Here is a 14537-nt window from a genome sequence, read left to right as displayed (position 1 = left end):
ACTGGAAGTGACAATAAACAAAACGGGTTTTATTAAATTAAAAATAGGATTTAAATGGTTATAACTGAAAACAGTCAGAGCAAAGTAAAAACTTTAAAAAACAACCAATGGTCTGGTAGCACTTTATAGACTAACAAAACATGTAGACGGGATCATGAGCTTTCATGGGCACAGCCCACTTCTTTAGATGGCCAGAGTGTTGGATGTCCAGCACCAAAATGAACAGAGAAGGCGGGGTGAAGTGGGGAGGTAGGCGACAGAATAGTAGGAGGCAGTGGATATATAAATATCAAATGGAAAATTGAGCTGGTATGTAACAGACAAAACTGACAGTCTATAAGGACCTAAAGGTTGGATAGTTAAAAGAAGCAGATGAGGACCATTAGTAGGCAATTAGGGTATGTCTACACTACCCCCCTAGTTCAAACTAGGGGGGGTAATGTAGTCATCCGGAGTTGCAAATGAAGCCCGGGATTTGAATTTCCCGGGCTTCATTTACATGAAGCCGGCCGGCGCCGTTTTTAAATACCAGCTAGTTCAGATTCCGTGCCGCGTGGCTACATGCGGCATGAACTAGCTAGTTCGGATTAGGCTTCTATTCCGAACTAGCTGTACGCTTCGTGGAACGCCATTTTTAAATGCCCATAGTTTGAGCTACCTTGTCATGGCTATAAGCGGCACGGGCTAGGTAGTTCAAATTAAAGTTCCTACTTCGAACTACCGTTCCTCCTGTTGCATAAATTTCTAGTTTCGTCCCCTGGAGGCTAGTTCAATTTTCCTCAAGAAGAGAGTCACACTTTCAGGCTGTGTCCAACTCTATTTTATTGTTTGCAAACAAGTTCGGCCGAGGAGCTCAGTGCTCAAAGCAAGGTCGACCTTGAGCATCGTCTGAGCTGAAACTGTTATAGATTTCACATTCTTTCTGGTCAGCGTGTTGCAACGTGATTGGTCACTGCAAGTTTACTCAGTTCCCTGGCAGAAAGTTTAGCAGCTTCTAAGACATGCGCAATCAGCTAAATGATACGTGCTGTTTTGAGCTTAAGCAATGGAGGGGAAGAAACACACTTAGTTTTTACTACACTCCTCAGTGCAGGAGGTGTAACAGTAGTTTGAATTAGGAGCTTTAATTCGAACTACCTAGCCCGTGTCGCGTGTAGCCATGGGCAGGTAGTTCGAACTATGGGGCATTTAAAAATGGTAGCGCCTGGGAACATGCAAATAAAGCCCGGGATATTTAAATCCTGGGCTTCATTTGCAAGTTCGAATGACTACATTAGCCACCCTAATTCAAACTTTGGTGGCAGTGGAGACATACCCTTAGATAGGAAAGGTACCAAAACAAGAATCTATACAGACAAAGAACCATAGGCACCTTCATTGTTTTGCTGCTTGATAACATCCCATACATCCGGTATCACAATTCAGACCATTGGCATGAGAAATAAACTTCTGAATGAATTGTAATTCCAGCCCTTCCCTGTGTGTTTGGTTTGAGGAATTGGTCTGTAACAAAACAGCAACTGGAAGATCTGTTAATGAGTGACCAGGCAAATTAAAGTGTTCACCAACAGGTTTCTGTACATTCCCTTTACCATATATGATTTCTATCCCTTGATTCTTTCCCGCAGGAACTGTCCAGTTTGTCCAATATACATGGCAGTGGGGCATTTCTGGCAGTTTATGGCATAGATCACATTACTGGATGTACAGTTAAATGAGCCTCTGATTTGGTGGCCGATCTGGTTGGATCCAATGATTAAATTGTTTGTATAGATATGTAGATAGAGTTGGCACCATAGCTGATTGCAGGGATGGATTCCTGGTTGCTTATGATGTAGCTGTTTAGCATGGTTACCAGAAAAATGTTGTTTCAGATTGGGAAATCATCAGTGAGAATAGGCCTTTCCCCAAAGGCCTCTGAGAGGGAGTGGTCATTTTCCAAGATAGGTTGTAGATTGTCAATAATGCTTTGGAGGGGTTTAAGTTGTGGGCTGTAGGTGACGACAAGTGGAAATCTGTTGCTTTATTTTTTGGGTCTGTCTTGAAGTAGTTCATGTCTGGGTACTTTTTGGGCTCTGTCAATCGGTTTTTGCACTTCTCCAGGAGGGTATTTCAGTTTTAAGAATGCTCTATATAGATCCTGTAGGTGATTGTATCTGTCTGAGGGATCAGAGCAAATTTGGTTGTATCTTAGGGCTTGACTGTATACAATAGATCGAGAAATGTGTCTGGATGGAAGCTGGAGGCATGAAGGTAAGGGTAGCAGTTAGTAGGTTTCCAGTATAGGATGGTGGAGATTTTTCCATGATTTAGTTGTACTGTAGTACTGAGGAAATTGATTTCCCTTGTGGACTGGTCCAGGCTGAGGTTGATGGTGGGGTGGAAGTTGTTGAAATCCTTGTGAAATTCTTCAAGAGACTCTTTTCCGTGGGTCCATATGATGACAATGTCATGGATGTAGCATAAGTAGAGTAAGGGGCTTAGGGAGTGAGAGCTGAGGAAACGTTGTTCAAGGTCAGCCATAAAGTTGTTGGCATATTATAAGTTATTAAAGTAAAATGAACAAAAAATACTTAGATAGTTCTAATCTACTAAGAAACTTGTTGCCTGAAAATTCTTGCCCTAAACAGCTGTTCTTATTTTAGGTAAAAGCTCCATATCAGAACTCATATATTACTCTGGCTTGGCTCTACAGATTCTTAAAGGTTCATTTGTATCTTCTTAGGGTGGGCCAGGTAGTTCAAAAGCCAACTGAAGGCCAAGACTAATTGCTTCCCATTGCTTAAAAAGTCTTTCCCTCAGGGAAAAAACCCTTTGTTTTGCATCTCCCATCTCTATGGAATATTACCAGGTCCAAGAAGGACTGTAGTACCAGGTGGCCTAGTCACATGTCTTTCACATGTGGTCACATGGACCAACCACAGTCCATTTGGGCATATGGAATGAACAAAGCTATTAAGAGGTTGTTGACTTGACTCCCAAGACATCCAGGTTTCAGGGCCTCGTTAATGACCCTCATTATCACACTTACAATTATAAACAGAGTCACACTTCATATTTCTAACTTCACATACAGGAATGGCACATGCACAGAAATAGGATGTACAGAGCCAGCAGTCTGTAACTGTAGGATGGACGTGTTCCATGTCCTGGTTTGCATAAAGCATCTTCAACTTATGTGTATTCATATTCACAAGCCAATTTTCATAAGGCCTGGGGGGAGGACACAGACCCAGGTCAGCATTTCTCCCAGACACAACACCTGAGGACAGCTCCAGCCTCCTGCAGCCCAATGCCTGCTATCGGCTTTGAGCTCACACAGATCTGAACAGAGGCTGTCAGTGCGACCCACTCACTGTGCTGGTCTGCTCCAAAGTACAACCCGTTTCCATGCCAGTTAACTCTGGCCTTACAACAGGTATTACAGAGAAGGAAACCCCCAACCTCACATTGTTACTGCGTTACCTTTCCAATGACATTGTCAAACTTTCTTCCTACAGACCCACAAGCTGCCGGCCAGTCCACTGGGAAACCTGAACTACGGATTGTTCTTGCTGGGAAAACTGGAGCTGGGAAAAGTGCAACAGGAAACAGCATCCTCGGCGAGAGAGTGTTTGAATCTAAAATCGCATCACAATCGGTGACAGAGAAATGTGCGAAGAAGAAAAGGAACTGGAAGGGCAGGGACCTTGCTGTCATTGATACTCCTGGTCTGTTTGACACAAAAGTCCCTTTACTGGAAACTATGCAAGAAATCGGGCGCTGTGTTGTCGTCTCTGCCCCAGGCCCCCATGCTATCGTCCTGGTAATGCAGCTGGGTCGTTTCACTGAAGAAGAGAAAAAAACAGTTGAACGAATACAAGACATTTTCGGGAAAGATGCAGCGAAGTACATGATCTTATTGTTCACCAGAAAAGAGGATTTAGATGGCAAAGATTTGCATGAGCATATAAAAGAGTTCAATGACAAAGATCTTAAAAAGTTAATTAACAAGTGCGGGAATCGATACTGCGCTTTTAACAACCGAGCGAATGACAAGGAGCGGGAAGCTCAGGTCTCAGAGCTGATTGCAATGATCGATAAGATGGTGCGGCAGAATGGGGATTCCCATTATACTAATGCCATGTATGAATATGCACAGAAGAAGCTTCAAGAAAATACCGAGACACTCAGAGAACTCTGTGAGGAAGAGATGGAAAAAAACCAAAAGAAAATTAAATCTGATTATGATTATGAGTGTAAAAGACTAGAGGAGGAATTAGGGCCACATGATGAAATCTCTTTGAAAGAAAAGAAGGAGGCCCTGCAACAAAAACTGGACAATGATTTAGAGGAAATAAACAACTGCTACCAGGAACAGCTGCGTGAACTCAGGGAAAGAGCTGAGAAGAATGTCAGTATAATAGAAGCTATTCTGAAACATTTTTATTTTTTATTTGCAAACATCAAACTCTGGGGTGAGTAATGATTGACCTGCTGTAATTTCTCTGCTCTTGCCTCTTTCCCACTTTTTCAATAGTCATGACTGGCATTTCAGGACTTTGTAACACTTTAACCTCCTAATTTTTTCTTCACAGAAGTTTACATTTGTATCATCTTCTTAGACTAGGTCTAGACTACAGGCTTCTTGTGCAGGCTTCTTGTCATGACCATATATACCAATGGAAGACAATGAATATATATGATATATATGGTCATGCCAATTCTTTTTCATAATATGATCTGAGGAAGTGGGTATGACCCATGAAAGCTCATCACTTATTAAACCATTTTGTTAATCTTTAAAGTGCTACATGTCGTACCTCAGTGTTTTTGTACCTTGGTACCTTTGGTGGTCTGTACTGTCAGTGTCAGCATCGTCTGGTCAGGGTTGTCCTGGCGCGCTCCTGACAGGACCACTACTCTATTGGTGATGATAAACTTTTGGCTGCATGCTTAATAATTGGTACTCCCTTTATCTAGAGTGTTAGACCCCGTGCACTTGGGTCAACACAAGAGATCTCTGAGAGGCCCCGGAAACGACAGATGCAGGCAAGGTTTGAAATCAATCGAGCAGGTTTATTGTCAAATGCGAAGCTCTACCAGTTGGTAACAGAGATCAGTACAATGTTACACCACTGGGCACTATGGCCCGCGTTGACAAGGTACCAACACCGGGCAGGCTTATTGCCGTATAACAGATATTAACAGCAGTTAGTCAAAATTAAGCTACTGTGCACTCTGTAAGTTCAGGCACTGACACCTGCCGTTCAGGCGCCTAGTGAGCCCCCCCCCCCCTCAGGTCGGCCGGAGAGCACCCTCTGCGGTGTCCTTTTATAGACAGGTACAAACAACTTACATCACTTCTTTATGTACCAGGTTACCACCCTCTGTTGCCTAGTTACCACCCCTCACCTTACGGAAGGGGGACTTACTTACTATCCTTCATGCTGTCAATTCCGACCTGGTCCTGAACCTAGGTCGGTCTGTGCATTCGTTTTTAGGGAGTCTTTGTACCAAGACATTTCTCATTAAGATGTTCCATTACTCCGTTTGGCTTACAGTCTGTACCCAGTGCCTCCCTGTGTCCTTCCATGCTCGACCTAACTTACACAATCACACAGTTATCAATGGGGCTTCTTTCTTGGCTCCTGTTACTGAACCAAAGTCTTGCTCACTAGATTGCAGGCCTGCTGCTGTTTTCATGTTACAGGCCTTAAGCCTGCTGACTCCATGTTACTGACCCTCAACTTACTACACTACATAGTTTTTCCTTTTGTTTTAGCAAGATCAGACTAACACAGCTACCTCTCTATCCCAGTTCCTAATACATCCAAACCCCTCCTCCCTACACCATTGTCTCATCTACGCATTGAGACTCTGAAGCTCTGCCTGCCTACCTGGCCCTGCGCGTGGAACTGGAAGCATTTCAGAGAACACTTCCACAGAGGTCCTGGATTTCAGTCTCTTTCCTAGCAGCCTAAATTTGGCCTCCAGAACCTCTCTCCTACCCTTCCCTGTGTTATTGGTACCTACATGTACCATGACCACTGGCTCCTCCCCAGCACTACACATAAGTCTATGTAGATGTCTCAAGAGAACTGCAACCTTGCACCAGGCTGGCAAGTCACCATATGTCCTCCCGGTCATCACGGACCCAGCTTTCTATGTTTCTTATGATCAAATCTCCCTTTACTAACACCTGCCTTTTCCTAATGACTGGAGTTCCCTCCCCCAGAGATGTATCCTCAGTGCAAGAGGTACTACAACATCTTTTGGAAGGAGGGTCCCAACTTTCGGCTCATTTCCCTCTGCTCCCGTTGACTGTGCTCTTTCCCTGAGCCTTTCATCCTCCTTAACAGTGCAGGGGCCATCTGACCAGAGGTGGGACAGTTCTACAGTGTCCCAGAAAGTCTCATCAACATCTGTTTGTTCAAGAACTCCTCCTAATAGTATATGATCAAGGGCCACCATATTTGGTAGGCAGCTTTGTCTTCTCCTAACTTAAAGCAAGGTCAGGGTTTGGTTATGCTAGGAAAATGGGATCTGCCCCGAATGGGACTGTTTTCTACAATATGCAAAGAGAGGGAGCTGATCTGAGCAGAGAGAAATACAGAGTGACCGCTGGGGGTGAGGGAGCAGCTGCATGACCAGGAGAGGGGCTAGCTGGGGACAGAGCTATACGTGGTCAGACACTGGACACTGGACAGTGTAAGTGGACCCCTGTTCCACACCTCTCACCTGCTGCCCTTGGCCACTGTTCCAGAATGCAGGGGGGGAGGGAGAAAGCCCCTACTGGCCCCCTGCCCTGAAGGACCCAAGAAATGCTCGGAAAGTCTGGTAGTTTTATGTAAGAAACTTTTTGAAAGGTCTGTGCTCATGCAAAATAAGGTGTGACATCACTGGGCTGTGTTAATCCACCTCTTCCAGTCTCTGCCAATGCACCTCTGCCATAACCTGTGAGAGACCCTGGTATATCCTGAAAAAGGACTTTGGCTTTGGGCTCCCTACAGAGCTTACAGCGGCAGAGCTGTCTTGGTGAAGCTGTGACACTGCAGAACTGATAGTGCCGATGGTCTTGACCTGAGATCCAGGTTGCCTGAATCCAGCTTTCAATGCTTGAGGCTCAGCCCCCAGAGTTTGGGAGCCCGTGCTGGTGCTTCAGCCCCTCCCTCTCACCATCCTCCCACATGACTGGAGTACACAGATCTACTAGCCTGAGCCCCCTTAGGCCATGGCATGTGAGAGGAATGTGGGAAGTGGCTTTCTGATTTGCAATTGAGGGCAACATCAGTGAGGGTTTGTTTTTGTTCGTTTGTTTTGCTTTTCACTGATATGTGGCCCCGACTGGTTTTTCTGTTGGTCAGCGGTCCCTGACCCAAAGAAGTTCCCCACTCCCTTTCTAGACCAATGTCACAGAGCTCTCCTATCTTAGAATCATAGCCTCATCAACAATGAGGGCTGGCAGAAACCTCAAGAGGCATCAAGTCCTCCCCCTCCTCAAACAAGATCAACCCAACTAAATCAACCCAGCCAGAGCTTTGTCAAGCCTGGAACATAAACACCTGTAGGGTTAGAGATTCCACCCCCTCCCTAGGGAAGCCAGCCCAGTACTTCACTATGCTCTTGAAGAGACAGTTTGTCCTAACTGTCGAATTAGTTATTCCAGCTTTCCACTAGCTATGCTTGTTCCACCAATACATCGCAGTTTACAGCAAAACTCCTGCAGAAGGCAGGGAATCTGAGTGGGCTCCACGTCTCTGGATGTCAGGTTGAGATTAAACTCCTCAGGCATCTTCTGCCAAACAGGGTGACCATTCTCCAGCCTGCCCCTGGCTCTGGCTGCTGCTCCCACCTGGATGGCTGGCTCCTTGTAACTACAGCTTCTCTCTGCATGTGCTACAGGCTGGGCAGGGAGCTAATAACACCAGATGGAAGCACCACTCCACAGAGATTCCAAGTCAGAGCAGAAGGACCCCGTGAGAGATTAAAATCACAAAAGACTCCTTGGATGGTCCCACTGGTTTCTTGATCGTGCCAGTGACACTCACCTTCCTGCTCTCTGGGGCTCTTCCCGTCTTGTCCTGGTTGGCCAGATCCTCTTGTCTCCCACAGCCCAGGCATAGAGTTAATCTTACCAACCCCTTGCAGAGCAGCACAGACACTGAACCAATTCATCTCCAAGAAGGCTCAGTTATAAGGGCCCAGCACCCAGGAAACCAACCCCCCAAGGAGACCAAATCCCTAAACAAATCCATCTTCCCCTGTGCAAAGATATTACACAGAGAAAGCTTATAAGGACGTCTTCCCTTTTCATCAATGAACAAGAGATCTGCACAGTAGTTGCTCCCCCAGGTAACCATTACTTACACTGGAAGTGACAATAAACAAAACGGGTTTTATTAAGTTCAAAAATAGGATTTAAATGGTTATAACTGAAAACAGTCAGAGCAAAGTAAAAACTTTAAAAAACAACCAATGGTCTGGTAGCACTTTATAGACTAACAAAACATGTAGACGGGATCATGAGCTTTCGTGGGCACAGCCCACTTCTTCAGATGACCAGAGTGTTGGATGTCCAGAACCAAAATAAATAGGCAAAAAGACAAGAGGGGGGAGAAAGACAAGAGGGGGGAAAAATGAGAGTGGGAGGAACAAGAGGAGGCAGTGGATATATATATATATCAAAGGGAAAACTGAACTGGTATGTAGCAGGAAAGTGGTCCCCAACCTTTAGAGGCTGCCGGGCGCCAGGGGGCATGGCCGTTCGTCTGCCGGGCGCCAGGGGGCGGGGACACATGCACGCCCGATGGCAGCTCCCCCCCATAGCCGCATGCTCAGGGGCGGGGCCCCCCATAGCCACTGGCTCGGGGGCGGTCCCCCCCCCCCACAAGCGCCGCGCTCCTGGGGCCGGCACTCCTCCCAAGCGCCACGCACCGGGGTTTTATTTGCATGTTCCGGGGTGGCCGCCATTTTTAAATGCCTGTAGTTCGAGCTACCTTCTCACAGCTATATGCGGCATGGTCTAGGTAGTTCGAATTAAAGCTCCTAATTCGATCTACTGTTCCTCCTCAGTGCAGGAGGTATAACAGTAGTTTGAATTAGGAGCTTTAATTCAGACTACCTAGCTCGTGTCACGTGTAGCCGTGGGCAGGTAGTTTGAACTACAGGGCATTTAAAAATGGCAGTGCCTGGGAACATGCAAATAAAGCCCGGGATATTTAAATCCTGGGCTTCATTTGCAAGTTCGAATGACTACATTAGCCACCCTAATTCAAACTAGGGTGGCAGTGGAGACATACTCTTAGGCTATGTCTAGACTGCAGGCTTCTTTCGAAAGAGGCTCTTTCGAAAGCATCGAAAGAGCCTCTTTCGAAAGATCGCGTCTAGACTGCAGGCGGATCTTTCGAAAGAGCAATCCGCTTTTTCGAAAGAGAGCACCCAGCGAGTCTGGATGCTCTCTTTTGAAGAAGCCCTATTTACATTGAAGAACGCCTTCTTTCGAAAGAGGAACTTTCGAAAGAAGGCGTTCTTCCTCGTGAAACAAGGTTTACCGCCATCGAAAGAAAAGCCGCGTTCTTTCGAAATAATTTCGAAAGAACGCGGCTTGAGTCTGGACGCAGGGGAAGTTTTTTCAGGAAAAGGCTACTTTTCCCGAAAAAACCCCTGAGTCTGGACACGGCCTTAGATAGGGAGGGTACTAACACCAGAATCTATACAGACAAAGAACCATAGGCACCTTCATTGTTTTGTTGCTCGATAACATCCCGTACATCTGGTATCGCAATTCAGACCATTGGCATGAGAATTAAACTTGTGAATGAATTGTAATACCAACCCTTCCCTGTGTGTTTGGTTTGAGGAATTGGTCTGTAACAAAACAGCAACTTGGAGATCTGTTAATGAGTGACCAGGCAAATTAAAGTGTTCACCAACAGGTTTCTGTGTGTTCCCTTTACTGATATGTGATTTCTGTCCCTTGATTCTTTCCCACAGGGACTGTCCAGTTTGTCCAATATACATGGCAGTGGGGCATTTCTGGCAGTTTATGGCATAGATCACATTACTGGATGTACAGTTAAATGAGCCTCTGATTTGGTGGCTGATCTGGTTGGATCCAGTGATGACATCACTGGTGTAGATGTGTGGGCAGAGTTGGCACCGTGGCTGAGTGCAAGGCTGGGTTCCTTTATGCTTATGATGTAGCTATGTGACATGGTTAGCAGAGAAAAAATGTTTCAGGATGGGGATCTGTCTGTAAGTGAGAATAGGGCTTTCTCCGAAGGCCTCTGAGGGTACGTCTAAACTATATGCCTCCGTCAACGGAGTTTATTTGAAAAAGGGAAATGAAGCGGCAATTTATATAATCGCCGCTTCATTTAAATTTAAATGGCTGCCGCTCTGAGCCGACAAACAGCTGATCAGCTGTTTGTCGGCAGATCGGGGCAGTCTGGATGTGCCGCGGTCAACAAGGAAGCCTTTGTCGATCGGAACAGGTAAACCTGGTTTCACGAGGCATACCTGCGCTGATCGACAAAGGCTTCCATGTCAACCGCAGCGCTTCCAGACTGCCCTGAACTGCCGACAAACAGCTGATCGGCAGAGCGGGGCAGCCATTTAAATTTAAATGAAGCCACGATTATTGAAATCACGGCTTCATTTTCCTCTGCCGATCTGTCTAATCTATATGCTTCTGTCAACATAGACATGTAGTCTAGACACACCCTGAGAGTGAGGGGTCATTTTCCAGTAAATTGTTGATAATGCTTTGGAGGGGTTTAAGTTGTGGGCTGTAGGAGATGACAAGTGGAAATCTGTTGTTTTCTCTTTTGGGTCTGTCTTGAAGTAGTTCATGTCTGGGTACTTTTTGGGCTCTGTCAATCAGTTTTTGCACTTCTCCAGGAGGGTATTTCAGTTTTAAGAATACTCTATATAGATCTTTTAGGTGATTGTATCTGTCTGAGGGATCAGAGCAAATTTGGTTGTATCTTAGGGCTTGACTGTATACAATAGATCGAGAAATGTGTCTAGATGGAAGCTGGAGGCATGAAGGTAACTGTAGCAGTCAGTAGGTTTGCAGTATAGGATGGTGAGATTTTTCCATTATTTAATTGTACAGCAATACCGAGGAAATGGATTTCCCATGTGGATTGGTCCAGGCTGAGGTTGATGGTGGGATGGAAGCTGTTGAAATCCCTGTGAAATTCTTCAAGAGACTCTTTTCCGTGGGTCCATATGATGACAATGTCATGGATGTAGCATAAGTAGAGTAAGGGGCTTAGGGAGTGAGAGCTGAGGAAATGTTGTTCAAGGTCAGCCATAAAGTTGTTGGCATATTATAAGTTATTAAAGTAAAATGAACAAAAAATGCTTAGCTAATACTAATCTACTAAGAAACTTGTTGCCTGAAAATTCTTGCCCTAAACAGCTGTTCTTATTTTAGGTAAAAGCTCCATATCAGAACTGATATATTACTCTGGCTTGGCTCTACAGCTTCTTAAAAGTTCATTTGTATCTTCTTAGGGTGGGCCAGGCAGTTTCAAAAGCCAACTGAAGACCAAGACTAATTGCTTACCATTTCTTAAAAAGTCTTTTCCTCAGGGCAAGAACCCTTTGTTTTGCATCTCCCATCTCTATGGAATATTACCAGATCCAAGAAGGATTGTAGTACCAGGTGGCCTAGTCACATGTCTTTCTAGGACCAACCACAGTCCATTTGGGCATATGGAATGAACAAAGCAATTCAGGAGTTGCTGACTTGACTCCCAAGCCGACCAGGTTTCAGGGCCTCGTTAATGACCCTCATTATCACACTTACAATTATAAACAGAGCCATACTTCATATTTCTAACTTCACATACAGGAATAACACATGCACAGAAATAGGATGTATAGAGCCAGCAGCCTGTAACTGTAGGATGGACGTGTTCCATGTCCTGGTTTGCATAAAGCATCTTCAACTTATGTGTATTCATATTCACAAGCCAATTTTCATAAGGCCTGGGGGGAGGACACAGACCCAGGTCAGCATTTCTCCCAGACACAACACCTGAGCAGAGTTCCAGCCTCCTACAGCCCAATGCCTGCTATTGGCTTTGAGCTCACACAGATCTGAACAGAGGCTGTCAGTGCGACCCACTCACTGTGCTGGTCTGCTCCAAAGTACAGCCCGTTTCCATGCCAGTTAACTCTGGCCTTACAACAGGTATTACAGAGAAGGAAACCCCCAACCTCACATTGTTACTGCGTTACCTTTCCAATGACATTGTCAAACTTACTTCCTACAGACCCACAAGCTGCCGGCCAGTCCACTGGGAAACCTGAACTACGGATTGTTCTTGCTGGGAAAACCGGAGTTGGGAAAAGTGCAACAGGAAACAGCATCCTCGGCGAGAGAGTGTTTGAATCTAAAATCGCATCACAATCGGTGACAGAGAAATGTGTGAAGAAGAAAAGGGATTGGAAGGGCAGAGACATTGCCGTCATTGATACTCCTGGTCTGTTTGACACAAAAGTCTCTTTAAAGGAAACTATGCGAGAAATCGGGCGCTGTGTTGTCGTCTCTGCCCCAGGCCCCCATGCTATCATCCTGGTGATGCAGCTGGATCGTTTCACTGAAGAAGAGAAAAAAACAGTTGAACGAATACAAGACATTTTCGGGAAAGATGCTGTGAAGTACATGATCTTCTTGTTCACCAGAAAAGAGAACTTAGACGGTGGAGATTTACAGGAGTATTTAAAAGAGTCCGACAAAGATCTTAAGAAGTTGATAAATAAGTGCGGGAATCGATGCTGCGCTTTCAACAACCGAGCGAATAACGAGGAGCGGGAAGCTCAGGTGTCAGAGCTGATTGCAATGATCGATGAGATGGTGCAGCAGAATGGAGACTCCCATTATACTAATGCCATGTATGATTATGCACAGAGGAAGCTTCAAAAAAATACCAAGACACTCAGAGAACTCTGTGAGGAAGAGATGGTAAAAAAACAAAAGAAAATTAAATCTGTTTATGATGATGAGTGTGAAAAACTAGAGGAGGAATTAGGGCCACGTGATGAAATCGCTTTGAAAGAGAAGAAGGAGGCCCTGCAACAAAAACTGGACAAAGATTTAGAGGAAATAAACAACCAATACCAGGAGCAGCTGCGTGAACTCATGGAAAGAGCTGAGAAGAATGTCAGTATAAGAGAAGCTATTCTGAAAAAATTTGCTTCTGTATTTGATAGCATCAAAAGCTGGCATGATTAACCGTTGACTTGGTGTAATTTCTCTGCTCTTGCCTCTTTCCCACTATTTGAGTAGTCATGAAAGCCGTTTCTGTACTTTGTAACAGTTCAACCTCCAAGACTGTGTCTACACTGCACCCCTTTTCTGGAAAAGGGATGCAGATTAGACAAGTCGGAATTGCAAATGAAGCGGGGATTTAAATATCCCCCACTTCATTTCTATAAACACGGCTGCCACTTTTTTCCGGCTTGGGGTTTTGCCGGAGAAAAGCGCCAGTCTAGACGGGGATCTTTCGGAAAATAAAGCCTTTTCTGAAAGGTCCGTTATTCCTGATTTTAAGAGGAATAAGGTATCTTCCGGAAAAGGCTTTATTTTCCGAAAGATCACATCTAGACTGGCGCTTTCCTCCGGCAAAGCCCCAAGACGGAAAAAAGCGGCAGCCATGTTTATAGAAATGAAGCGGGGGAGATTTAAATCCCCGCTTCATTTGCAATTCTGACTTGTCTAATCTCCATCCCTTTTCCGGAAGAAGAGGGAAAAGGAAAAAGCATAGGTGCCCTGGTGGTCATTCTGTCCATAGCAATCACAGCTTATATGTGAGATAGTGTCCAGACAGGCTTCTTGTGCAAGTACCATTTTTTGGAAGTGATCGTCTGCAAAAACTTCCCGCACAACAGTGTCCAGACTGCCTGGACACTATCTCACATATAAGCTGTGATTGCTATGGACAGAATGACCACCAGGGCACCTGTGCTTTTTCCTCTTCCCTCTTCTTGCACAAAAAGACCCTCCTCCCCCTCCATATATGCCTTTTAGCACAAGACCTCTTTTGCAGTAAGGCATTCTTCCTTGTAGAAAGAGAAATACCAATTGTGCAAAAATCCCTCTGTTCTTTTGACTTAGGGTATGTCTACATAGCAAAGTTAATTTGAAATAACAGCCGTTATTTCGAAATAACTTCACTAGCATCTACACAGCCAAACTGCTATTTTGAAATTAATTCGAAATAGCGGCGCGCTTACTTTGAATTTGGTAAACTTCATTCTACGAGGAATAATGCCAAATGCTAAATAAATGCTGTGTAGACACTTATTTAGAAATAAGGGGCCTCCAGCCCTTCCCAGGGTGCCATGGAGGACACTCTCTCTCCTTCCCCCCACACCACAGAGCCCTTGAAGGGGTAGACTATGGCAACAGTGCCGGTGCCAGCTCCAAGCCTGCCAGCCCAGAGCTATCAGTCACTGCCCCTGACCCAGTGGCCCCAAAACATGAGCCAGCAAGCCACTGGCAGCCAGCCCTCCACCGCTCCCCAGGAGCAGTCTGCCAGCTC

At 45.3% G+C, this 14537-nt stretch overlaps 1 protein-coding gene across 3 annotated transcripts in view; it reads left to right on the top strand.

The window, feature by feature from the left end:
* Positions 1-13410, top strand: part of LOC142825158 (GTPase IMAP family member 8-like) — a 34667-nt gene extending 21257 nt beyond the window's left edge. For all 3 annotated transcript variants that reach the window (XM_075916884.1, XM_075916883.1, XM_075916885.1), the window contains 2 exons: positions 3501-4457; positions 12267-13410. In XM_075916884.1, coding sequence (XP_075772999.1) covers positions 3501-4457; positions 12267-13228 — 1919 coding nt within the window. In that variant the 3' untranslated portion in view covers positions 13229-13410. The remainder of the gene's footprint in view (positions 1-3500; positions 4458-12266) is intronic.
* Positions 13411-14537: the final 1127 nt, after the last annotated feature.

The sequence above is a fragment of the Pelodiscus sinensis genome, unplaced genomic scaffold, assembly GCF_049634645.1.
Source record: "Pelodiscus sinensis isolate JC-2024 unplaced genomic scaffold, ASM4963464v1 ctg40, whole genome shotgun sequence".
NCBI classification, from domain to species: Eukaryota; Metazoa; Chordata; order Testudines; family Trionychidae; genus Pelodiscus; species Pelodiscus sinensis.
Note: the sequence above shows the minus strand (reverse complement) of the source record. Positions and strands in the feature narration are given on the sequence as shown.